This window comes from Stigmatopora nigra, chromosome 8, assembly GCF_051989575.1.
Source record: "Stigmatopora nigra isolate UIUO_SnigA chromosome 8, RoL_Snig_1.1, whole genome shotgun sequence".
Lineage (NCBI taxonomy): Eukaryota > Metazoa > Chordata > Actinopteri > Syngnathiformes > Syngnathidae > Stigmatopora > Stigmatopora nigra.
The window spans coordinates 371,315-397,724 of record NC_135515.1 but is presented as its reverse complement, the minus strand read 5'-3'; the positions used below and the strand labels follow the sequence as shown (position 1 = coordinate 397,724).

Genomic DNA, 26,410 nt, shown 5'->3' with positions numbered 1-26,410 from the left:
GTGTAATGGACAAGAAAACCATCTCAGGGGGGTGTTGGAGTCGCTGGCTGCCATTGACGGCGCCGGACGTCCAATTTATCTTGACACAAGGTATTGATGCATTTTCCCCCCTTTTCTTTCTTCAATGAAGTGCGGTGTAGCGCGGATTTCGTCTCAAAGCAGGAGTTTGAAATCTCCTACCAGCGCTTTTCGTGATTTACGTTCCGGCGACCCCGGCCTTTTTTTTCCCGCTCCTTTGACAAAAGGAGACGTTTCCGAGGCCGAGCTCTTGACGAGAAGGCCGCCCGCCATTGAAGTAAAGCGGCCCTGGCTGGCTCACTCGCTTTTTCTCTCTCTCTCTCTGTCGGCTAATGGATCGGGCAGACGCCCGGCGGCCATTGGCGCCCAAATGGGCTCCCAGAAAGATTCCAGCTTAAAATGGGGAAAAGATGGCGGCCGAAGCCACAGACCTGGATTTGCTCGACGCCAGGACCGGCGGGCGGATTGAGAGAAAAAAAATGTTCTAAACTATTTGGAGGACTCCAAATAGTTCATCGTGGGATCATTCTGACATTTGGTGGAATTTTGATGAACACTCGTGACTCGAAAGCCAACGTTTGGGGCCCAGTCGTTTCCTTTATAACATCCAATTTTGCTGATAAAATAAAGACAACGTGGTATCAAAACAGCGTATGAAAATGATCATTTGGATTTTGATAGGCTTACATTCAATTGTGTTTACCAAATTATAATTCTGATTGCTACAACTACTATGCTAACTTGTACTGTCCTTTTTTCAATCAAGTATAGCGCAGTATAGTCCTTCTTAATCCTTAAAATGGAAAAAAAAAAAGTGTCCCCTCCCAGTGGAGACGGCCGCCGAGCCCCCGTCGGCGACTGCCGATGAATCTAACCGGTGGCCTTTAAAACCTTTAGAAGGGGAACCCCCTCCCCTAAATTGGGCCCGGCTTGACTGGAGGGCCTCTTATTGCTGCTATGGTGAGCGGCTGACTTTTTCATTAAATGAAGCCAGAGTGGCTGCCAAGGAGACCAGACTGCTTTTTCTGTCAATGTCTTGACTTACTGCTTCTGGGCCCTGGCCTGCGGAACACCCGCTTTTCAGGGTGACGGGAGAATTTTAGATAAGCTAGGTGTCCGTTTGAGTGCAATAACTTTGGGTTTGGGGTCTACGTCTGGTGGGGTTAAAACCCGAACAGTGGTGTGTTCGCAGAAGTATTAGGAAACCCGGTCCTGTACAAACATGGCCTCGAAATACACAGGCATATCCTCATGTCTGCCTTTTTTTGTGCGTCCGCAGGCTTAAGAAGAAGTATACAGAATGAAGAGTTTGCGGCGAGGGCGGGGCCGCCGGGCCGAGAGCGTCCCGACCCTGTTGGCGCTCCTGGCGCTCGCGGCGCTCCTCTGGGCCCCCGCGGTCCGGGCCGCCCTGGACCTCCAGCTGGACGAGGAGCAACCGGCCGGGACGGTGGTGGGCGACATCGGGGCGGGGCTGCCCCCCGGCGTGACGGCGGCCCTCTTCTTCATCTCCGACCACGAGGGCACGGGCGTGGGCGCCGACCTGGACATCGACGAGAGCACGGGCATCATCAAGACGGCCCGGGTCCTGGACCGCGAGCTGCGCGAGCGCTACAACTTCATCGCCGTCACCGTGACCGGCGTGACGGTGGAGGTCAACGTCCGGGTCAACGACATCAACGACCACGGGCCGGCCTTCCCCCGGCCCCGGGCCGCCCTGGCCATCCCCGAGCAGACGGCCGTGGGCACCAGGTTCCCCCTGGACCCGGCCACGGACGCCGACGCCGGCCTCTTCGCCACGCAGGGCTACCTGATCCGGGACGGAAACGTGGGAGGGGCCTTCGCCCTGGAGACCCGGAGGGGCGCAGACCGGGTCCTGTACCTGGACCTGGTGGTCAACGGCGCGCTGGACCGGGAGGAGCGCTCGAGCTACACGCTGACCATCGAGGCCTTCGACGGCGGCTCGCCGCAGCGGCGCGACGGCGTGACCCTGGACGTGACCGTCCTGGACATCAACGACAACGCTCCGGTGTTCAACCAGAGCCGCTACCACGCCGTCATCTCGGAGAACCTGCGGCCGGGCAGCCAGATCCTGCGGGTGTTTGCCACCGACGCCGACCTGGGCGACGCCGGCCTGGTCGGCTACCAGATCAACCGGCGGCAGAGCGACCCGGACGGCTACTTTGCGGTGGACCCGTCCACGGGCGCGGTGTCGCTCAACAAGCCCCTGGACTTTGAGGAGCGGCGGGTCCACGAGCTGGTGGTGCGGGCCCAGGACAAGGGCGCCCACCCCGAGTCCAGCGACGCCTTCGTGACGGTGCACGTCCGCGACTACAACGACAACCGGCCCACCATGAGCATCATCTTCCTGAGCGACGACGGCTCGCCCCGCGTGTCGGAGGACGCCCGGCCGGGCCAGTACGTGGCCCGCATCTCGGTGACGGACCCGGACTACGGCGAGTACGCCAACGTCAACGTGTCGCTGGAGGGCGGCGACGGCAAGTTCGGCCTGACCACCAAGGACGGCGTGGTCTACCTGGTGTGCGTGGACCGGGTCCTGGACCGCGAGGAGAGGGACCGCTACCGGCTGCGGGTGACGGCCACCGACTCGGGCACGCCGCCCCTGCGGGCCGAGTCCTCCTTCACCGTGGAGGTGACGGACGTCAACGACAACCCGCCGCTCTTCGACCGCGCCGAGTACCGCCAGCCCGTCCCGGAGGGCGTCTTCCCGGGCACCTTCGTGCTGCAGGTGACGGCCCGGGACAGGGACCGGGGCCCCAACGGACAGGTGTCCTACGCCATCCCGCCCGAGGACCCCTTCGCCCACTGGTTCGCCATCGACGCCGCCACGGGCATCGTCAGCACCCGGGCCCGGCTGGATTACGAGAAGAAGGCCGACCCCGGCGTGACGGTGGTGGCCACGGACGGGGGGAGGCCGCCGCTGTCTTCCACCGCCGTGGTGCGCGTGCTGATCCGGGACAGCAACGACAACCGGCCCGTCTTCGAGCGCCGCTTCTACAACGTCTCTGTGGCCGAGGACGCCGCTCCGGGGACCTGCGTCTTGGAGGTAGGACCCCTTTTTAAATTGTTTTTGACGGCAACCACGGTTTGAATTTGTGCCACTTCTGGGTTTCTGGGGGGTATTTTACAAGTGTTGAGGAGATTTTTGCTGGTTACATTTGGTAAACACTTTGCAGCCTCCTCGCCGTATTTAAGCGCCGGGGGGAGGTGGCCCTTTTGTGCCAGTGGGTTTTCCGATTTTTTTATATCCCGTTCAAAGGAAATTTGAGCGTCTTTCTGAGATGAGCTGGAGTGTTGTGGCCAATCCCGTTTTTTTTTGTCCGTCCCTATTTTCTGTGCGTTGAAAGGGATGAGGTGACATCACTGTTGCCGTGTAACTACGGTAAATTCGCTCTCTTCGCTTTTGTGGCACTTTTAAAGGATTTCAAGAGGTTTTCATCTCTTTGATGGGAATTGGAGTGTAGACTCACTTCATTCGTTTAGCGCTTAGAGAGCGTTGGGCTGACAGTTCTGGGGTCGAGGGTTCGATCTTAGACTTAAAAAAAAAGTTACTCTTTTTTTTTTTAAATTTAACGTGGAAGGAAACGCGGAGGAAGGAGGTTTCGGTGCGGCTTTTGCGGAGATTTTGAGCGCCGCCGCCAGCTGGGTTTGTTCCAAAAGAGACATTTTCCAAAGATTCCTTGCGCGGCCGCCGCTCCAATTTCTATAATCAATGTCAGTTTGTTCCCGTCTCCCGTCATCCTTGCGGTGGCTCTGATTTATAATTAGGGGGACCTCACGCGAGAAAGCCGCGCCGACGAACTTCTATTTCTGCCCGCCGGCCGGGAGGCCCGCCGGGTTTGGAAAAAAGCAACAAAAAAAATCATTAGTCATTACGTCCGATAAATATAATGAATTAAAAGTATAGAAAATGCATCAAAATCCTACAAACAAATTTTCTCATGGATAAAAAAAAAAAATGTTCCGGTGGTTCGTTGGTAAAGTGGTTGGCGTGTCGGCCTCACGGCTCCGGGTCGAGGGTTTGATCCCGGGTGGGTCCTCACTGTGTGGCTTGCATGGCTTTTCTCTAGGTGACCAAAAAGTTGTATTGTATCGTATTGTAGCTATTTACTCAATTGTCGCTCTCTCGGGCGACCGGTTGTTTGTCTCCTTGCGATTGGCTGGCGACCACTTGAGGGCCAGGATAAGCGCTCCGGAGAAGCAATGATATTTCAAGTGTTTCAACGTTCCTTTCTGAGACGCCAAAGTCGGCGCGCGCTAACGATTTTGACCGAGTCAAACAGCTGCTCTCAGCTGTCCCTTTCTGGACCTCCGGGTGGGACGCTCTCATTATCTCTCCGCTTCCTTTCCCACGTCCGTCCCGTCTCGTCCCGTCTCGTCCCGTTTCCTCCGGTTTCCTGCGGCGCCGTCACCACGCCAGGTGAAGGCGTCACCTCGGGGATTTGACGGCGTCTTTGCCTCCGGGGTCCCCGGCCCCCGCCCTAGATGATCCCTTTTGATAAAAAAAGGGGAGGAAGGAGGTTCAGACTGCAGGTGCGCGCCCCGTCATCGACCCCCGACGCCATTATTGACTTGGCGCCGGTTCCACCGGCGACCAGCCGCCAGACCTTCTGTTGGCCGAGGATGTCGGGCACCGACGGAGGAGCCTCATCTGCTGGTCCTAGTGGACAAATGTGGAATAAGTCATCCGTGGAGGCCCCAGCTGGCCATCGGGGACGCCAGATGCCGGCTGAGGTCTTGCCAGGGAGGGACCACTTGACCTCCTCGTCTTCTCCGAGTGGAAAAGAGGAAAATTGGATGCATTTGCCGTTTAGAGTAACGGTGTCAAAGTGGAGGCCCGGGGGCCAAATCTGGCCCGCCGCATCATTTTGTGCGGCCCGGGAAAGTCAATCGTGAGTGCCCACTCTCTGTTTTAAGATCAAATTCAAATGATAGATATTGATGTATATTAAGTTTCCGGATTTCCCCCCTTTTAAATCAATCATTGTCATTCTTTAATCCATTTTTTCACATGGTAATAACCATAATTGTTGAGTCCAAATACAGTAATAACTATAGTAGTTGTCGGTGAAAGTCAAATAGTCTTCCTTCTTCCTGATGCTAGCTTGTTTTTCTCTTTGGAAGGCAAATGATATCCTAAAGTGCAAATTGTTGCATGGCATTTTGTAGAGGCAGCCTTGATTGCCAAATGATGGACTCGTTTCAAGTATGTCCTGTAATTACACTTTGCCACCACTCTGGCCAAAGTGGCTGACAAACCCAAACGGGGCTACAAATTAGGGTTAGCGTGCGTCGGGACTGGAATTCCAACGTATGGCGACAAGGGCCAAGGCCCGCCTCCCGTCTTTTGCATCCGAGGCCCGCCTCCCTTCCCAGAAAAGCGTCGGGGCCCCCCAACACGCCTGGAAATATCCCAAGCAAACGCCCGGAAAATGATCTGGGCACGCAAAATGGCGACCGTTCACCAAGAATGCGAGGCCGACGTCTGCCAGCGACCTCAAGCACCCCCTCCGTTTTGAAAAAAAAAAATGCAATTCTGCGGCGACCGCCCGTTGAAATGCTAAGCTAGCGCCTCGTTGTATTTGGACGAGGCTAATTGAAACCATTTGGGCCGATGAGAAACGGGGGGGAAGGTGGCCCGTCCCGGCCCGTCCCGACCAGGCCAGGCGCCAAAAGGATGAGAGCTAATGTTTGGAAATGTTCATCTTTTATCTGATTCATGGGAAACAGCTGTGGGGTTAATAGATTGTCGCCCGTATATATCAAGCAGACCTCCACCGAGGCGCATTTATCGCGCCTCGGAGACGCATTTTGTCGACGCATGTGTGGACAATGTGTCTTTGAGGTGGGCAAATTCCAAATGACAACGTCCATCCCGGGATCGACGCGTTCGGCATTACGACTTCTTCATGTTGATCATTGGGATTCAATTCGGGAATAAACATTTTTTCATTGACGTCCAGCCCGTTTGACAAATTGGATGCTACCAGGCAGCTTTCCTTCAATCAATCATTCATGAATGGCAGCCAGAAGCCCCTCCCAGTCAAAACGGATTGGCGCAGTACCGTCAATGCACGCCATGGCTTGCCCTATAAAATTCTGAGCTCAAATCCTGCCTTCTTCAAATTTAACTTTTCGATTTTTTACTCCCTTCTTACTACGTTCTATGACTCCGCACTTACGACCCCGTGACCTTGTTTCGACCCGTCATGGTTCCATTAGCGGCATCACCATAAGTTTTGCTAGCAACCTGTCAGTTCCGCCATCTTTTCAAAACTATATATATATATATATATATATATATATATATATATATATATATATATATATATATATATATATATATATATATATATATATACATCTTTCTGTTTCTCATAACCTCCCATATTTTGGTACCGACAGCTATGTGGGGAATCTTTTTTGGGCCGACGTTTTGGGCCTCTCGTGACGAGGAAGACACACGACAAACCGCTCGGAGACGCTTGATTTGCGGCCCGGGAGATGCTCTACTTTTACATTTTTCTCGGCATCCTCCCAGTCTGAGGGCGAGGCCTCGGCGCCCCCGGTGGTCCGGCTGTCCTCCTAACGATCCCGGCGTCTCATTGGTCGGCGTCCAAAGGTGTCCGTCCCACGGCGAGACGAGCCGACCAATGGCATCTGAGCTAAAGACGGCCGGCGGAGGCACGCGGGCTAATTAGCTGGGCTCCTCGTTAGCTTTATATACGAGGCATCCTTGTGGGAACCCCAAGCTGTAATTAGGCGACGCTCCCGTGCGGCCGCCTCGCTGGAGACGCGCCATGTGGCATCAAAGCGGGCCAGCGGAGGGCGGCGTTAGCGTACAACGCAGTGGATTCTTCAATCCATTTCTAGTGGATTTAAATACCAACCAAAAGTGTCCATGACGCATTAGAACGGAAGAAAAGTGTGACTCCGAAAGCCCCTTTTTAAGAGAAGACAATAGAAAAGGCGGCGGCGCTTTGACAGCTAACGTTGAGCAGACGCCACCAGCGTGTTAGCGGACAGATAAACAAGGCGCTTTCCGGCTCCTCCTTTGCCGTCACCCCATCTGTCATGGCCATTTTGAAATCCGAGTTATTCACCAGTCGGCTCCCCTCAGCAACCTGCGCTAACGCATGAATGCATTCCTGGTTTTGTCCTTCCGGAAACCACGTTAACGAGAGTGGCGTCAGATGAATGGTCGCTTGCTTTTCAAAGGAGCTCTTTCTTGAATTCTTTTCTCTCTTTTTTTTTGGGCCTCCCTTAGTTTCTGCCAAAAATAAAAGTGTAAATAGGCCCCGCTTACGTGCAAAGTCGCTCCGCGGGTCGTCGCTTCCGCTCTTTTTGTCGTCTGGCGAATGGACGTTTGGAGGATTTTTTTTCCGTCCCGGTGGGTGTCGTGGCGTCATTTGGACAAATTCCATCGGCCTCGAGAAATGCGGGCGAGGGACGGGTCAGATCCTGCGCCAAAATGCGTGTTGGGGTTCGGCGCCGGGGACTTCCGCCGGCGAGATAAGGCAGATTAGCCAAAGAGGGGAGCGGCTATCAGTGCCAAAAAGGCTTCCTTTTCAAATGGACCCTATTTTTTCTCCCTTTTGGATTGGGCGCCGGTCTGTCCATTAAGGATTGGTCACATTGACAAAAATAAGTGTGACCGCCCCGTCCCGGTTTAAGACGACAAGACTCGAGCCGCAAAATACTCTGTCTGATGGTGGCCATTTTAGTTCAAAGTAGGTCAACTTGGGGCCCTTCAGGTCAACAGATACGCCGTTTTTTTTCCTTCCAAAATCAAAGAAAGGGCTCCTCCGTTGCTTATTTTTGCCGCGCGTACGGTCGAAGCCATTTTTTTCCCCCTGAAAGGAAGCCCGATGGCATCCGTCTTCCTTCGGTGTGGATGTGGCTCAAACGCGGCCTGTCATCAACGCGCGAGTCGAAGATGACGGCGGTAAAGGGGGGAAAGCCAGGAGGACGTTGGCTCCGATGGGGAAACGGCGGGCGGACAAGGAAAAGGAGGGGAGGGGGGGGGGGGGGGGAGAAAAAAAAAGTAGCAAAACCGAACGAAAATAGGCTCCTGATGGCGCTGGTGTCTCCAGGCTAACCTCAGAGGCGCCACTCTCATCCAAAATGGGGGTTTAAGGGGGGGGAGGGAGGACGGGCGCCGCACTTTCCGTCTGGCTCGCGGGAGGCCCCGCAAAACAAAAACCTTGCGCTCCGTGATTGACAAGACGTCGGGAGCGGTTGACGCCGCGCACAAAAACGGGACCGTTTGTTTACTTTGGGGAAAAGTACGCGACAAACTGCAATTTTAGAGGTGTGTATGTCATATTGTTGAATATAAGAAGCCGTTTGGTACACTGAGTTAAGTAGACATTTCGTTTAAAGTAATTGTTTGCCATTGACAGCACCGGACGTCCAACCCACTTCCACAGAGGAGGCCCAAAGCGTTAAACGGCGTCTCGTGTTCGCAGCTTTTCCTCGCAGGCAAAATATTGAGCCAAGCGCCCCAAATGGTCCGTTTTGGAGGGATCAGAGGAAGCGCCTCTTTTTTTTCTCCCTATTTTTTCTCGCTGCTACTCCTAAAACAACATCTGTGGCGCGTTAGTCGCGTCCCGCGCAATTATTTTGATTTGTCACTTTGCAGGCCGAGCGTGGCGTGCGCGCAAAAGCGCTTTTCTTGGCTGGCCAGCGCCCTTTAACGTCCACCCCAAAGACCCCCGATGACAAATGAAAAAAAGGGACGCGGCTGAGAGCCCGCCGCCGCCGCCATTTCACGCCGGATTTACGTCCGGCGACGCCGTGGTCCGGCCCGCACCATAAATTCACAGCCGATACGGCACGTGAAGATGAACACGTTGGCTTTCTAGTAGGGACAACGGTCAGATCTGTCCCCCGGGCCAGGGATTTCAAGAAAAACTAAAGTATTCAAATGATTTTGACGCTGGCCGCGAAACCCACTTTGGAATCGGCCCCCCTCCTTCTAAAAAAAGACTTGAAGTGGTAGTTTTTGTAGCTTTTCATCTGGTAGCAATCTCCCACCAGCGCCACACGAGCAATCCATCAGCTCGCCGGTGTGACGCGCAAAAACAACGGCCGTGTGTAACCTTGTCGGCCAATGGAAAGAAAGAAAAAAAGAAGAAGCCAAACAAAAAGCTGGCTTTGTGCCAAAAGGAGCGGCGGGTCGCACGGCCACATTTGCAGCATCCAAAAGCGTTCCCAGGTGTCTTCCTAAAAGGGATTCTCTCTAAATAGTAGCCGAGAGTCCGAGTACCGGTCCAAACTCACACAGACTATTTTTGTCCGGGTGAAACCAACCCGTATTTTGAAGGTTGTGCTCCCGTTTCCTGGAAATGCGCCACAGTGGATTTTGATGGAGAAATAAGATCAGGAGTCACCATAGTGAATGGCTTTATTGTGCAATGACATTTAAAGCGTCGCTGTACAGCGCACACGTCAATAAGAGTCCTAAAAGATTGATATATAGTCAAAATGAAGGGAGGTCAAAAGAAAAAGCGGCTAAAGTGGTTGGCAGCATGCGTTTGAGGTAGCTAGCTCGCTAGCTATGTGATTATGCTAGCTACCTTGATCACGTAGCTAGATAGCTAGCTGGCTATGTGATTGAGCTAGCTAGCTACTTGATGTAATGCTACAAGCATGAATGAGTTTGTCCCCCACCAGGCAAGAAATGCATCTTTTTCTTGTCTCTTTTCATTTTGAGCGCCTTTACGTGGACACCTTTCATTTCCTGCCGTCCGTAATCCCCGGAGGCGGACTTTGGCGTGGACGGCGCGCCGGCTTTTTGGAAGAAGAGCCCTTCATATTAGCTTTGATCCCGGCTTTCGCTCCTCAAAGCGCGGCGGATATGACGGCTCTTTGGGTCGTCTCGCCGTTAGCGTCTGCGCTGTGACTCCTTCTTCCCCTGGCCAAGATGCACGCAGCCTCCCCCCACAATTAGTTTATCAGCGTATCCACTTAAAGGAGAAAAGGTGTCGATTTGGAAGAGCGCGACTTGATCCCAGTCCAAATCCTCTTTCCGATCCTTTCCTTTCCTCTTCAATTTCCGTCCGTTTGTACGTTCGGATCGTGTCAAATTGAAATCAGACTCCAGCTGCTTCTCATCTGGCCATCCAAAGGCGCTTGTTATGGCTGCTCCGAGCCCCCGGGCCGCTCCCCGTCACCCCCGAGCGCGCGGCGCACCCACCGGTCGCCATTGTTTTCAACCGAGGCTCACTTTGGGTTCTCACCAGATTTTGCTGCTTTTCTTGCTTCGGCCGAACTTGTTTGCTTTCAATTTTTTTTAGCCATGTTGCAAAGGGGCGAACTCTTGCGCCCTCCCCAGCAGATTGCGCCCCAAACGCTTGCCAAGAGCAGACCTTCTTGCCGTGGCTAATCTCTTCCGAGAGGGTGCAAAATGCGACATGGTGCTCTTTGTTTCGCGCCAAAACGGCGGCGGTGGCGGCGGCGGCCAGCTGGCTTCTTTAGTTTGTTTGAATGTGGCACGGCCGTGTCACGCTGACTTAGTCCAGAAGTGCGCCGGCCTCTGGCCAGACCGCCCGACAATATTTGTCCAAGATTGCCTGGGTCTGGGGACTATGTTGTCTCGGTCTTCATTTGTCTTCCGACACTTGTCGCTAATCCACGGGAATCCACTTTTTTTTCTTTTTTGGTATGGGGAATATTCCACTGGCATTTGTGTCTTTTGGAAATGATGTTGCTAAAAACAGAGCCGGTGGGAAAGTCAACATTTTCTCTGGGCCGCTTTCTTATCACAATGGATCCAAATTTTCACATGATTATTTGCTTTTTCTCGTTAGACTATTGTTATGGCTTCCAAAAAGCTGGAGTCAATTGCCATCTGGCGATACGTTCCGTCGACTCGCCCGATGCGGACCGTGTGGGAAATGACAGACATTTTTCTAGCCCTTGATTGCATTGCGCCCTAAAAAAAATGAAGCAGGAAAAAAAACATCTATATTAGTCTGATCCAAACAATAGTTCAGTGATTCAGTAGTAAAAACGAGCTCATCCTGGCCAGACCAAGAAGGAGGATTTAATTTTATTATTTTTTGTAATTGTTGGCTGCTAGGTGTCCAATCTGTTTGACGTGGGAGGGTTGGCAGTGAGTGAAAGCGCGCTCGTCCGCCCGACAGCTTGGGCGTCCACCAGCGAGCGAGCGAGCGAGTCATTTACATTCGTAGCACGATCGGACGTCCGTCCCGTCTGGTCCCGTCTGTCGGTGCGGCGGCCAACCACGCCGACCGACTTGGATGGGATGGAGGGTCGGGGCCAATTCCCCGAGCTAATCTCCGCTCCGCGAGCTAATTGGAGGGCCGCTCCAGCCGCCGCTCGCCGATCCGTCATCTCCACACAATTTCAAATCGGGGCTCTTTGTTTGTTTTTAGGGGGGAGCAACTGTGAGGGTAAAGCCGCCGCCGCCGCCCTCCCGCACCCGTGTTTTCGCAACTGTCGTCCGTGGCTTAGCGCGGGCGGTCGACGTGGGAACGGGTGGACCTCGGCCTGGGCCCCGGTCATTCTTGTGGAATGCGAGTGGTCCCGGGCTTTTGTCCCAGGCAAATTAGGCAGGCTAATTTGTCCGTGCCGTGCCGGCCTGCCAAGCCGTCGCCGGGGTGGCCCGGCGTCCCCTCGAAAGACGCTATCCTTCCACGGTATTTGGCCAGCCGAGATGGCTTTTATTTTTGGCAGCAAAAAGTTGACTTGCTTGACGTCACGGATGGCGTCGTGACAGACACTTTTTGTTGATTTGTCATTCTCAATAGCTGTCAGGCCACCATTTTGTGTCACTTTTTCTTGTCACTTTTGGATCATTTCCTAATCATTTTAAACGACTTGTTGGTTTGTTGATTTTTTTTTTTTTGCCATTGAAGGCACCGTTTTGACGGCAGGGGGTGAATGAGCCAATAGGAAGGAAATGGAGCCAATTTATTTGTCTACGTGCAGTAGGAAGGAGCAAAGATGGCCATGATGACGATGATACAATAATAATAGTAATAATAATAATAATAACAATAAAAGCTCCTTTTTTTATTTAAAAAAAACAAGCAAATGATCTTGAATGAAAATATTTCTTCAAATATTATACTCCATTGACGAGTTAAAGGAATCATATTTGGATTGGATTGGATTGGATTGGATAACTTTATTCATCCCGTATTCGGGAAATTACATTGTGGCAGGTAGCAAGAGGGTGATTAGACAGAATAAACAGCATCAATCATTAAAATCATCAAATCATTAAAACATAAAAGCCGCAAAACACAAAACGAACAAGAGTGGACAAAGCTACCGTGGCCGCCGGCTGCCGCTTAAACAGCGCCATTTGGTTGCGGTAACTGAATCGGACTCAAAAAGACATTGTAGAGTTGGACAAAAACTGGAACCCCACAGAACAGCAAAGCAAAAAGCACAAAGTACAAAGCAAATCAAAGTAAATGGAATCATCAAATCATTAAAACATAAAAGCCGCAAAACACAAAACGAACAAGAGTGGACAAAGCTACCGTGGCCGCCGGCTGCTGCTTAAACAGCGCCAATTTGGTTGCGGTAGCTGAATCGGACTCAAAAACGACCTTGTAAATTGGGCAAAAACTGGAACCACACACAGGAAGTCTTCCACGAGATGGGGAACTGCTGCAGACTGTGACCAAGGTGGAGAATACGCTCTTGCAAGCTTATTTGCACAGTTACTCAGTAGTCTGAAGCTGAAGAAAACAGCAGCAGGGCAGAAAATCTCGACTCCGTCGCTGTTAGGGGCCTACAACTCTTCCATCCCATCCCACGATGGAATGGTTGGTCAGAAGCGTTGCCTCTTCTCCCAGCACTTTTGTCCAGCTCCAGACCTCCGGCGGTACCGAGGTGTTGCTCCTTCTGCTGCGTATTGTGACAGATAGTTCCATGTGTGTGACAGCGTAGGCATGGCTGGCTGGTCCCCCGAACAAAAAAGAAGTGGCCGAAAAATGCCAGGCTAACAGAACAAGGAAAGTTGTAAAAACATTAAAGTAAAAAGTATAAAGTACAAAGTAAAGTAAAAAAGAATGCTTTAGGAAATATTAAAATGTCATTTAAAAAAAGATAGAAGAGCTGTAAAACATGAAAAACATAAGAGTCTGACACCCTTGGTGCAGAGCTACTGCCACAGGCTTCCGCTTGAACGGCGCCATCTTGAAAATGTATTCATCAAATATTTAAGCAAAATGTTCAAATGTGAGTTTTTTTTTCCTTTTGGGGATGTGAGAAGCTCTTCTCTTTGCCCATTATTTATTCATCTTACATCAAATTTCCATGCTCTTCTCTTAGCCATATACAAGCAAAAAAAAAAAAAAAGACTTAGTTCAGGAAGATTTAACCATTTCATGCCCGACTTGATTGATTTTGTCACCCGTCCAATCATCTTTCTACTGTAAATCCCAATGAGTTTGAGGGAATCTGGTTTTGTAGCTTTTGCGTGGATTTTCCATATTGTCCTCCGAAAAAAAGGGCCACTAATCCCCCGAGCTACTTTAGCGTGCGTCACGTGACCCGGGCGGGAACGGCCAAGCCATCAAATGCGCTTAAGTCATACTCCCACTGCCGCTGCATTTTCTGCCATCCCATGACTGGTCCGTGGTAATCCACAGTACCGCCTTTCTTTCTTCATTTTTTTTCTTCATGATTACAATATGTTTTTCTTTGCAAAACAATATGGACTTTCTCTCCCCAAAGCCAGCGTTAATCCTTCATTAGCCCTCATTGCCATTCTTCAGCAGCGCCTCTATTACGCCATTTTCATTTTTCATTTTTTTTCCCCATGACCCACCGCTCATCTTGCCTATGAAAAGTGTTTAAAAATAATGGAAAAACGAGGGGTCCCCAAGGAAAGCTTCACGTTGTGGTTTTAAGGCGCAAATGGACAAGATAATAATAGACATTGATAAATGTAGCAGCGCAATTTTTGATTTAGCATTTGCAGGTGTAGCATTCATTCAGGTCTTGTTTTCACCATATCCATTTGTCATCCGTTAAAGGGAAGGAAAACATTGTTGACTGGTCGCTGCAGGCCTTTTTGCAGGAATACACCCAAAAGACAACCAGAGCAAGACTTATCAACCCCCCCAATAAGCGACGGCGGCAGTGTCATCAAAGAAAGCAAAGAGCCAAGGTCAAGGTTTTTGGTTCCCCAGGCGCTATGTGCTGGGCCACCTCCCTCTCCCGCCGAGCGTGACGTCCGCCTCGACTGCTTTGTATCGGGATGGGAGCGGAGCGGAGCGCAGCGCCAAAGTGTCTGGGCCCCATTTTTCAGCAAACAGGTGCTGGCTTCAGCCACTGGAATAAAGACCATATGAGGATTTAAATGGCCAGTGAGGGAAAAAAAAAAAAAAAGAAAAAAAACGAAAAAGCGGGACAAACGGGGCAGGGAACGTACTTGATTAGCATCGGAATCTCTTCAAGCTGTCCAAACACGCCGCTTATCAAAGGGAGCCAAGCCCAAAAGTCCCACTAAAGCGCACGCTCTTTAAAGTGTGGCACACGGGCCCAAAATGGCACCGCTAGGGCCCCCTGGCGGCCCGGCGAACATTTTCTAGTCCATTCATAGTGTACAGAATGCGATTTTTTTCAACTAGAAGTTTCCCATTGGTTCTTTGGCCTTGTAGCAAAATGGGCTTTCTCTTCTGCCTTAGCTTAGCCGGTAGCGAGCGTTGTGGGAGTGGGTTAAAGGGGAGGGGGGGGGGGGGGTGCGTTTTGACACGGGACCTCCCAAGTTGACTGGTACTTACTTGGAGGCGATTATGGAAAAGGATTTGCTGCCTGCCGCTAAAGCTCATAAAAATATGCTGCAGGTGCTTACCCAAATTATCAATTGGTGTATTGTGAGAACGCCATTTTCTCACAAACATGTTCACCAATCATTTTTAAACAGATGAGTGATGAGTGAGCATGAAAAATGTTACCAGTCGTGTTTGGAGTCAAAATGAAAAAAACAAAATGACCGGTAGGGAGACAGTCTTTGGCGGACATCTTTTTTACGGGCGTGCGTTGGCGAGACGAGACGACGACCTGGTGTATACTCGGACGCCGTCTTGTTTGAAATCAATCACGCAAAACGTGTACGAGATCAACCGGCGTTTTCCCATCAGCCAAATATTTGACCAAAAGATAAATAAATATCGTTTTAGGGGTTGCTGAAGATGAGCAGAAAGTGGGGATGTGTCCACGGATTGTCCTTTCAATGTTTTGAAATGACTTGACGGCGACGCTGCGTCCCCTCTTTTCAAATGTTTGCATTTTGTGGCTCGCGAGCTCTCGGCTCTTGTCAACACTCCCTTTTCTTTGGGAAAATATTGCTTCAGCCCAGCAGCTCTACTACTAATACAAAGTAGTTTAGTTAAGAGTTAAATTCATCATTTTGAAGGTTTATACTAGATTTTAAAGAAAAAAACGTTTTGATTGATGGCACGCTCTTCCCATCATTTATTGCCATTTGTTTGATTGTGCAACGTTCTCATGCTTGGACGGCGACAAAAATAGAACACGGTTCCGTTCGGACTTTTTTTTGCGGGCAAAACGTCAGCCAGGGCGGGCAGAGTTTTTGTTGACTTTTTTATTTTTGTTTTTGATTTTTCCCAGGCCGTCCGTCTCTTAGCAATTAGAACGCGGCCGTAAACATCAAAATGGCCGTAAATCTCTCGGTCGTTGGCGCCGTCGGCGCCGTCGGCGCGGCCCACGGAACGCCGTTTGATGGGGAACGCGCTGTCGATGTCCGTCAAGTGGCGGAACTCTTTGAAAGAACGCTGACTCGGAACGGGAAGAAATACTCGGTTAGGGGTCCCCCACGCTAGGCGCTTCCGCCCATTGTTCCGCCTCACGTTCCTACGCCACGTCATTCATGAGAATTTTCATTAAACACAAGGAATTAAATCACAGGGAACTTTGAAATGCCCAAAACCAACATGAAGTGACCTAGAAATGCCCCAAAAATCAGTAGGCAGTGACAAACCAACAAAAAGCCCCTCAAAATGATGCAAAAAATGTACTGTAAGTGACCTTTGTGTACCCTAGAAAGACCTGTCGGACAGGCCAAAGGATAGACATCCAATTGACTTGCTCCATTTGAGTGTCCTTTGGGGGGTTCCAGTCTTCTCATTAAAAAGTGCAAAGTTTGGCCGAGGCTGGATTCCAAATCTCCAAAGGAGCCTTCTGGGATCGGCTCGGAAAGGCCGGCGCGAGGCCGGCTGTCTGACACGGGCGCCTGACCTCGGGACGGCCTCGGGACGGCCTGTTTTGGACATTTCCTGGCGATGCGTCCCCCAAAATGGAGACAGGTGTTTTTACAATCCAACCCAACCGACTTATTTTCTCTTCAACCGTGGTCCTCGTTGGATGGGCCGGCTCTCGCCGAGCTTCCGACGACGGGGGCGCTCTCGCTAGGCCTCGCGAGGGTGCCGGAGCTTTGACGTTCTTTGTTTTGCCACCTGGCGGAAAGGTTGTTTTCGGGAATTGGCCACGCGAAGAGCTGAACTTTGCTCGCTTGAGATCCGCCGCTCTTATCCGACCGGGTGAGCCTTAATCCTCCTCCTCCTCCTTCTTTTTTTTCCACTTGAAATGGAACATTTGGCTAAAGTCAATATGGAGGCGGGGTCTAGGGGGGCCCTTGGTAAAGGGGGTGGGGCTTATGGAATCACAGAAATCTCTATTATTTGTCATAGACTTTTAGAATGTTTTTTTTTTGTTGTCATTGTCTGTTGAAGAGTAAAAATCCAAAGATGAAGTGGCTTGAATTATCAGTGGATGGAACGTTCCCTTAAATTGAGTTGGCGCCTTTGGCGGACATTTTTCACGACGTTTCGCCACTTGTTGAAGCGCACGTCATTTTAACGGACATCTGGACCAGACTCGGACAATCTGGAGTTGATTTTTCGTTTTTTTTTTTTTTTTTTTTTAAGTTCCCCCGCCAAGTCACGCGAGGACGCCGCGATCCCAACGTGGACTCTTTTCCTTCCCTAATTAGAAAGACTTTAAATGAGCGTGACTCTGTAGACTAAAGAAGGTCTTTTTTGGGGGGCGGGGGGTGTTTAAACCAAACAGTCCCCCCCCCCCCCAATAAGAGTGTTCTTTGAATGAATGAGTGTCTCTCACGCGATAGGTTGCAGAGCTTTTTTTTTTTTCTGCGCCTTTTTTGGCATTTGGCTCCAATCATTGATTGGTGTGGAGCAGCAAAAGCATCCACACACAAAAAAAGTTATTAAGCATTCCCAGATGAAAAAGTCATGGACTAAATGCCAAAGTCCAAAAGCCAACATGCGTACATCCAACCATGACTTTTTTCCCCCCCTTCTTGTAGTCACGCTATGTATAGTGGACAAAAATGGAAGTGGACAGAAAAGAAGACACTTGATCCATTTCCCGGGCACATTTTCCAATCGGGCAAGCGCGTGCCATCTTCGGCTCTTTGCTCAATTTAGCGTATCCGGCAGGAGGTCCGTCCTCCCGTCCTTCCGTCCTTGTGGCGTCAGAAGTGATGCCAGGATATCATCTTGACCACCGACCGACCGGAGCAAGCGGCTTTCCCAAAGCGCCTTTCTGGCCCGCCCACTCAAGCCATTTCTGTTTATTTTTCGTAGGCCACACTTATAATCACGGACCCACATTTTTGTCCTCAGGTGCTGGCCAGGGACGCGGACGGCGGCTCTTTTGGCTCCATCAGCTACTCGCTGAGCTCTAACCCGAGCGTCGACGGCGGCGGTGCCTCCCACTTCACCGTCGACAAAGAGACCGGGCTCATCTGCACCGACGCCCCGCTGGACCGCGACGCAGGCCACGCCTCCTACGACTTGACCGTTACCGCCGTGGACGGGGTGAGTGAGCGCCACAAAAAAAAAAATCCGTGGCTTTCTGTCCCAAAATTCTTAAGACAACACGAAGCGCCAGCGGCGTGTTAAAGCCATTCGAGTGTCAGGCGCGCCAATGTTTTGTCAGCTTGAACGGCGCCCTCCCTGCTCTCTGCCACCTGCCCCAATAAAAAAGGCCGCATCGTACGCGGTCCGGAAGGTTTGACGAGAAGTACTTTTTTTGGGCAGGGCGGGCTGAGCGCGTCGGCCCAGGTGAAGGTGGACGTGCTGGACGTCAACGATAACAGACCCGCCTTCTACCCGCTGAGCTACGCCGTCAGCCTGGGCTCGCAGAGCGCCCCCGGCACGTCCGTGGTGCGCGTGTGGGCCCACGACGCCGACGCCGGAGACAACGGCAGGGTGACCTACCAGACCCTGCCCGGGGGCTCCTCGCCTTACTTCACGCTCAACAAAGACACAGGTGGGCGGAGACGGCGACTCCTTCCCGACTTATGTTGAGCCATCCATTTGTGGGACGGCAGGCGTGATCTCGCTGTCTCGGCCCGTCCACGGCCGGGCCGACTCGGTCATCCAGTTGACCGTCTCGGCCCGGGACGGCGGCGGTCTGAGCGCCCCGGCCAACGCCCAGGTCAACATCAGCGTGGCGGCGGGCGCGGTGGCGCCACCCGTCTTCCAGCGGGCGCAGTACCACTTTGCAGTTTCCGAGGACGTTCTGCAGGGGACCGTGGTGGGCGCCGTCCTGGCCAAGACCCAGACAGGTACGGTCCGGGTTCGCTAAATGCAGTCATCCCTCGGATAGCACGGTTTCACCACATCACAGATTTATTCATGGTTTATTGTTTTTGCCTGGTCGATGGTAACTTCTGTTTTTTTTTGTATGTCTCCTGGTCCAGGCCCCCCCGGAGACCTGGTTTACGCCATCAGCTCCGGGGACCCCACGGGCTACTTCACGGTGGACCCGGACACGGGGGTGCTGCGAACCCGCCTCTCCCTGGACCACGAAGCCCAAGCCACCCTGGACCTGGAAGTGCAAGTCCGCGCCGGGAACCCGCCGGCGTTCGGCCGGACCCGGGTGCGCGTGGCGGTGGAGGACGTCAACGACAACGCCCCCGTCTTCCTCCCCTCGTCCTCGGAGTCCCTGATGCTCCCGGAGCGGACGGAGGCGGGCGCGGTGGTGTACCGCGTCCGGGCCGAGGACGGCGACTCGGGCGACAACGGGCGAGTCTCCTTCGAGCTGTCCGCCCCCGGCGGCGCCCGTCAGGCTTTCGGCGTGGAGCGCCACGGCGGCGAGATCCGACTGCTGACGGCTTTGGACTACGAGAGCGCGCCGCGCCACGATCTGCGGGTGATCGCCCGAGACGGCGGCCAGCCTCGGCTCAGCGCCACCTTCACGCTGGTGGTCCACGTCCAAGCGGAGAACCAGCAGGGGCCCGTGTTCGATACCCTGAGCTACAGGGTGGAGCTGAAGGAGGGCACGCCCGTCGGCACCCGCTTCCTGCGGGTGCGAGCCCTGGACGGGGAGACGGCGGGCGCCCTTTCCTACGGCCTGCGAGCGGACGGCGACGCGGCGGCCTTCGGCGTGGCGCCCGACAGCGGCTGGCTCTTCGTCAAGAGCGCCCTGGACCGAGAGCTGAAGGACATGTACCTGCTGACCGTGCTGGCCGGCGCCGGGGACGAGGACGGCGGGGGGCCCCAAAAGAGCGGCAGCGCCACCGTCAGGATCTCGCTGACGGACGAGAACGACAACGCCCCCCGGCTGGCACGGGAGCGCATCTTCGCCGCCGTCGTGGAGAACGCGCCGGCCGGGACGGGCTTCGGCCGCGTGCCGGCCACCGACCGAGACGCCGGCGCCAACGGGCGCTTGACCTTCCGCCTGCTGCGCTCGGATCGGAACTTCCGGATTCACCCGCAGACAGGTGACTGGTTGTCGGGATGCGGGGAGGGGAAACCGGGGCACCCGCACAAAAGCCAACGACCCATCTGCTTCCAGGCGAGTTGAGCACCGGAGCGGCTTTGGACCGGGAGTGCCAGTCCACTTATCAGCTGACCGTGGTGGTCCAGGACGGGGGCTCGCCGGCGCGCAGCGCCACCGGTACCGTCTTCGTCAGCGTGCTGGACGACAACGACAACGCGCCGGCGTTCGTCCACGGCCGGGCGGGCCAAAAGCTGCTCTTCCAGGTGACGGCCGCGGCCAGAGGACTCGTTATTCCGGCAAATTCCGGGTTTTGAAAACGGATTTGTGCGTGTCGGACGGACAGGTGGCGGAGGGTCGGTCCGCTGGGGAGCTGCTTGGCACGGTGCAAGCCAAAGACCCCGACCAGGGCGAGAACGGCACCGTCATTTACTCTCTGTCGGGTACGTTTAAAAATGGCCGGTTGCTACTTGGGGTGCTTTGCTGCCTCTGGGCCCGGACAAAGTGTCAAGTGAGCCTTTTCTTCCAGGTCCCCGGGCCGAGCGCTTCTTCCTGAACCCCAACACGGGCCAGCTACGCTCGTCGTCGGCGCTCATCCAGTCGGAGCGCGCCGAGTACGCCTTGACGGTGACGGCCAGCGACCGTGGAGAGCCGCCCCGCAGCGCCTCCCGCTCCCTCGCCGTCCAGGTGGGCCGACGCGTCCCCGGAACCCGGGCTCTCGGCTCCCGGCTCATCGGTTAACGAGCCCTCTCCCGCTTTTTCGACGGCAGGTCCTCGGCACCGGCGGGCCGTCCCGCGGGGAGAAGACGGCGTCCGTGTCCTTGAACTCGCCGGAGGAGGCGGAGCCGGGTTCGCTGCTGGGCTCCGTCCGCCGGGGCGAGGGGAGGGCCAGCTACACGGTGGTGGGCGGCACGGACCGGGACGGGACCCTGGCGGTGGACCGCTCCACCGGGGACGTGTACCTGGCCGGCCCGCTGGACTACGAGCGGCAGGCGCGCTACGCGCTGAGCGTCCGCGTGGACGACTTCTCCCGGGAGCCGCCCGTCAGCACGCTGGTCCACTTGGACGTGGACGTGGACGACAGCAACGACCACGCGCCCCAGTTTCCCGAGGACCCCGTCTCCGTGGTGGTCTCGGAGAGCGCCCCGCCGGGGAGCCGGCTCTTCGTATTCCGGGCGACCGACGGGGACCACGCCGGCGGCCCCAACGGCCAACTGACCTACTCGCTGGAGCGCCAGTTCCCGCCGGCGCCCGGACTGTTGTCGCTGGACCCGGCCACGGGGGTCCTGACGCTGGAGGGGGAGCTGGACCACGAGGAGCGGCCCGTCCTGACCCTGGTGGTGGCGGCCACCGACTCGGCGCCGGAGCCCGGCGCCAGGCGGAGGGCGTCGGTCACGGCCAGGATCTACGTGACGGACGAAAACGACAACGCGCCGGCGTTCGCCTCGCCGGCGGCGGCCAGCGTGACGGAGGACCGCCCCCCGGGCTCGGTGGCCCTCTACGTGGTGGCCGGCGACGGCGACGAGGGGGAGAACGGCCGGGTGACCTATCGGATGGCCCGGGGGAACACGGACGGGACCTTCGCCCTGGACTCCGACACCGGTGAGTCCCCGTGGGGTCGTCCATGAAATATGAGGCAACTTTGTCACCGTTAGCGTTCAAAAAAGGAAGCGGATCTATTCATTCAAAAAGTCAAAGTTCCATTCGTTTCTTTTAAAAATGGTCAAAGTTGGAGTTCCGACCAAAAAAGGAAGCGGATCTATTCATTCAAAAAGTCAAAGTTTTCATTAGTTTCTTTTAAAAATGGTCAAATTTGGAGTTCCGACCTTCCTCACCCGTAAAAATACCGAAAAGATCCCTTCCTCCTTTCCTTCCTCGCTATCTTTTATTTGTATTTCCCCCACCTGCTGCGAATTCCATTCCAGCGACCCGCACGCGTCCATCCGCCCGACGGTTTGTCCACCTGTTGGCGTCATTTCACGGGCTCCTTTTTGAAGCATTGAAAGAGCCCCTTTGAAATTCCCCAATTCCCCCGCAGGCCGTATATCTCTCCGCTCACCTTTGAACGTCCAAAAGAAAGGCGGCCGTCTCCCGCCGCCCTTTTGCGCCCCCGAGCCGCTTCCCTTGATGGGTCGGTAAGAAGGAAGGAGAAAACTTTTTGCCAAAAGTGGAAAGGCCTTTGCAATTCTTGAGTCACCTTTTTTTCCGGTGCATTTTTTGTCCCCCCCTCTCTCTGTTGGAGTGGAGACTTTTGGAGGGCTATTCTAAAAAAATATGTCATTGGATTGACTCAGGGGTGTCAAATTGAGTTGAATTGAGTTTCCAAAAAAGTCAACTCACTCAAAGTTGCTTCATACTTTGCTGTCATTTTGGGGTGCTTTCAGGTCAGGAAGCGCAAAAATGAGCGTTTGCGGGCCGGCAAAAGCCACAAAGCCGCATTCATTTGGGCTTAAAAAGTTGAAAACACCCCCAATATAATTCCCCCATTTCCCACATTTGATTCTTCTTTTTAAAATGTTTTTTTTGATACCTTTCACATGTGTTACGAGGCCGACAGAAACGTTCAAAGCGCTAACTGGGAGCAGATTAAGAGCCGGAGGGCAAAAGTGCGGGCGCCAGCCAGCCAGCCAGCATCCAAAACAGCTCCACTCTTTGGCGGGGCAATTTCAGCCGTGAAATTGAAAAGGTATCAATGCGAGAGGGCTCGGCGGAAAGCAAGAAATAAATACAAATAAATAAAAGCTTAGACGCCAAGACGGCACGGCGTCCCGCGCCTTTACGGCTTCTTTCTCCGAGGCCGGCCGCCTGGAAAATCTCGTAAATGGGTGCGGGCGGCCCTCTTGAGGTGGCGGGCCGCTCCGATTGGCCCCTGGAAGCGACTTGAAACCTCTGATGAAAAAGAGACGACTATTGCAAACTTGGCCTAGAGTTGATTTCCATTTCTATTCATTGTCAATTCAGAAACAGGATGTCTAAGTGTAGAATGTCCCAGAAATGTAAAACTCCTGTTTTTCTGTGTCCCGCAGGTGCTCTGTCCATCTTGAAAGGTCTGGACCGCGAAGAGCAGGAAGTCTTCAACTTGACCGTGGTGGCCGAGGACCACGGCACCCCCCGCCTCTCCGCCAGCCAGCTCTTGCGCATCTACGTGGTGGACGTCAACGACGAGGCGCCACGGTTCCAAGAGAGCGTCTACCGGGCCCAAATCGCCGAGAACCGGCCGGCGGGAACCAGCGTCTTGACAGTGTCGGCCTTTGACCTGGACCAAGGTGACCCCAAGTTTCGCTCTTTCGTCCCATTTTATGACAAACTAAACTTGCAATCACTTCAAAATAAAATAACGGATACGTTTGCTACTAGGAAAAAAAAAGCTCTAATGAGGTGAACCTGCTTTGCGATTTTTCAATTACCGCGGACATGTTTGTTCGACATTGACTGTGATATTCGAGGGATTACTGTTAAATCAATCCAGATTTTAAAAACATGTAAAAAAACAAAGAGCAAAAGACTTTAGTTGTTAACCGCATCTCACAAAGCATCCCAGAATATGAATTATAGTACGATGACAAGTGGCTTAGATGCTGAAAGCATGGCGTCCTCACAATTGCATAGCGCCACTCCAACAAACATTCTTTTGTGCTGTTTCTTTGCTCTTTTTTTTCTTCTTTGTAAATGAGCGCTTTGGAGACGGACGGGGGCTTTTCTTTCCTCCCCGCATGACTTTGCCAGAAAATCAAACAAAAAGCTTTGTAAACTTTGGCTCCAAATGCAGTAAACAATGCCAGTTTTCCATCGTACGCGCCGCAAAACGTGCGAGCCAGATACCTGGAGAGAGAACGCAACGGTAATGGGCGGGTTCAAACGCAAAAAAAATTATCCCACGAGCCTTATCGTTTACTCCGCGTTTTAAAAAAAGAAAAAAAAGGAAAAATTGTTTTTACTCCAGACCAGTAGGTGGCACTGTTTTTGTCGACTTTTCTTTGAGTTTAAAGCCCCTAATGAGCCGTAACTTTTCCCCGCCAGGTTCCAACGGCAAAGTGACGTACGAGGGGGTCTCGGAGGAGGCTTTCAGCGTCGACCCCGCCTCCGGCGTCGTCACGGCCACTCGTCCGCTGGACCGCGAAGAGCGAGAGAACTACTCGCTGACAGGTACGCCGGCCGGCAAAAACCACCACGGAAGAAGCGCCTCCTCAAAGTAGGCCGTGAAAGTGGAGCGTGTTTGAAAAGTGCTCCGTCGTTGGGGAGTTTGCTTTTCTTTATTTTCATGTAAGGTGTCCCACAGACGTGTCGTGAAGACACCTGGAAACTCTTTGGGATTTTGCGGGGGAGGAAAAGAGCAGAATACGTCGTCTGTCTGCTTTAAGGAGTCGGTGATCAAAGGCGGCCGGCAAATCAGCCGCCGCTAGACGGAACAAAAACACTTTGCCGTCATTAGATAACCACCGCCTCATTATTCTTACATAAGGCTCCTCTCGCACCCATGTAGTATTTGCCTTTTTAGCCCGGTCACCAGAGCCTGACCGCTGATGTCAATCACGCAAAATGCTTTGTTTACTTATTCTGGTTAACACGTCTGACCGACCCACAGTTCTGGGGTACTGGGTTCGAGCCCAGGGCGGTCCTCGCTGTGTGGAATTTACATGTTTTCCCCGGGCTTGCGTAGGTTTTCTCTGGGTACTACACATTCCTACAAAACAACAAATCTTTTTTTTCCCCCCAGTGTACGCCAAAGACGGCGGTCTACCCCCAAACTACTCCAAAGCGACGGTGAGGATCCGGGTGTCGGACGAGAACGACAACGCCCCCGTTTTCGGACGACGCCATTACGGCCTGGAGGTGCCGGAGAACTCGGAGCCTCGCCTCCTTTTCACGCTGAGGGCCACCGATGGCGACGCCGGAGACGCCGGGAAGATTTTCTACGAAATTACGGGTAAAAAGTTGTCTCTCGCCGCCGCCGTCGCCGCCCCAAACCTGAGGTCACGAGCCCGGTTGACCTTGCAGACGGCGACCCGGCCGGCCATTTCCACTTGGACAGAGAGTCCGGCCATCTGTCCACCGCCGGGCCCCTGGACCGGGAAACCACGGGCGGCTACACGCTGACGGTGACGGCCCGGGACGGGGGGCGCCCGCCCCGGAGCGCCACGGCCACGGTGGAGGTGACGGTCACGGACGCCAACGACCACAGCCCCGTCTTTACCAGCGGCAGCTACACGGCGGACGTGTCCGAAGACGTGCCGGTGGGCTCCCTGGTCCTGGACGTGAAGGCCACGGATCTGGACCTGGGCGCCAACGGGGAGGTGACGTACTTCCTGATCCGGGGCGCCCGAAGCACCTTCGTCGTGGACCAGAAGACGGGCCGCATCATCACGGCGGCGCCCCTGGACAGAGAGCGGACCGCCTCTTACGTCTTGGACGTGTGCGCCGCGGACGCGTCGCCCTCCGACCCCCGCAACGCCACCGTCCGGGTCACGGTCCACGTCGGGGACGTCAACGACAACGCCCCCTTCTTCGTCCGGGACCCGCTGGTCCTCGACGTTTCCGCCGGCGACGTGTCCAAGCAGAGGGTGCTGGCCACCATGCGGGCGGAGGACAAGGACTTTGGCGCCAACGGTTCCGTCTTCTACCGCTTCGCAAACCCGGCGGTCCGGGGATTCGCCATCAACTCGTTGACGGGGGCCATCCAGGCCACCGAGAAGCCGGAGACCTTGACGCAGAGCCAGAGGACTTTGATCGTCCAGGCCACGGATCAGGGCAACCCGGCTCGCTCCTCCTTGGGCGTGGTGGTCATTTACGTCAAGGAGCAGGCCTACGGGGGGATTCGCTTCTCCCGGGCGGCGAGGGACGTCAGCCTGCAGGAGAATGCCGCCAAAGGTGGGGGGAAACGAGGCTTCGGGTCCCCAAATAAGACCAATGTGTACCAGTAGCTCAACTTAAGACACATTTTGTGTTACAGGCACCATGGTGACCCAGGCCCAGGCCCATTACCCAGACGGCTCTCAAAATGGAGTGACTTACAGTCTCTTCAGTGGAAACCCATTGCAATCTTTTGGAATCAACACCCTTACCGGTAGGAGTCTAGCGATGAACATTGTCTACTCTGTCTAACTCTATTATCGTTTTCCCAGGGGAAATATGGGTGCAGAAGTCCGAAGGTCTGGACTACGAGGAGAGCCCCAAACTGCGCCTGGTGGTGAAAGCCGAGACGGCGTCCTCCAGCTCCTACACGGCCGTCAACTTGATCCTGCAGGACGTCAATGACAATTTGCCTCGCTTCCAGCTCCAGAACTACGTGGCCTACGTCCGAGAGGCGCAGGGTCGGGATTTCCCACTCATCCAGGTGCGCCCCAAACAGACACTCTCGCTTGGCGGTCCGTTTTTGCGTCGCGGCCCGCCGTCCATTTCTACAGCTTAACCAAATGTTCTGGCAGGTGGCGGCCGAGGACCTGGACCAAGGTCAAAATGGCCAGGTGACCTACTCCATCCGCTCGTCCTCCATGAGCGGGTTGTTCAAGATGGACCCGCTGACGGGCAGCGTGAGCACCTCGGCCATCATGGACAGGGAGATCTGGACACAGACAAAGTCAGTCAAAGTCTTTTTCTGCCAAGTACAGGTTTTGGAGGTAGC

General features: G+C 53.9%; 1 protein-coding gene across 2 annotated transcripts in view; it reads left to right on the top strand.

Annotated features, from left to right (window-relative positions):
• Positions 1-26,410, top strand: part of LOC144200792 (protocadherin-16-like) — a 36,336-nt gene that overhangs the window by 5,215 nt on the left and 4,711 nt on the right. For both annotated transcript variants that reach the window (XM_077723105.1, XM_077723104.1), the window contains 16 exons: positions 1,298-3,082; positions 17,688-17,882; positions 18,105-18,336; positions 18,398-18,634; positions 18,770-19,792; positions 19,867-20,054; positions 20,135-20,231; positions 20,318-20,475; positions 20,559-21,390; positions 22,815-23,054; positions 23,809-23,934; positions 24,506-24,715; positions 24,787-25,656; positions 25,739-25,852; positions 25,911-26,122; positions 26,214-26,365. In XM_077723105.1, the coding sequence (XP_077579231.1) occupies positions 1,319-3,082; positions 17,688-17,882; positions 18,105-18,336; positions 18,398-18,634; positions 18,770-19,792; positions 19,867-20,054; positions 20,135-20,231; positions 20,318-20,475; positions 20,559-21,390; positions 22,815-23,054; positions 23,809-23,934; positions 24,506-24,715; positions 24,787-25,656; positions 25,739-25,852; positions 25,911-26,122; positions 26,214-26,365 (6,650 nt within the window). In that variant the 5' untranslated portion in view covers positions 1,298-1,318. The remainder of the gene's footprint in view (positions 1-1,297; positions 3,083-17,687; positions 17,883-18,104; positions 18,337-18,397; positions 18,635-18,769; positions 19,793-19,866; positions 20,055-20,134; positions 20,232-20,317; positions 20,476-20,558; positions 21,391-22,814; positions 23,055-23,808; positions 23,935-24,505; positions 24,716-24,786; positions 25,657-25,738; positions 25,853-25,910; positions 26,123-26,213; positions 26,366-26,410) is intronic.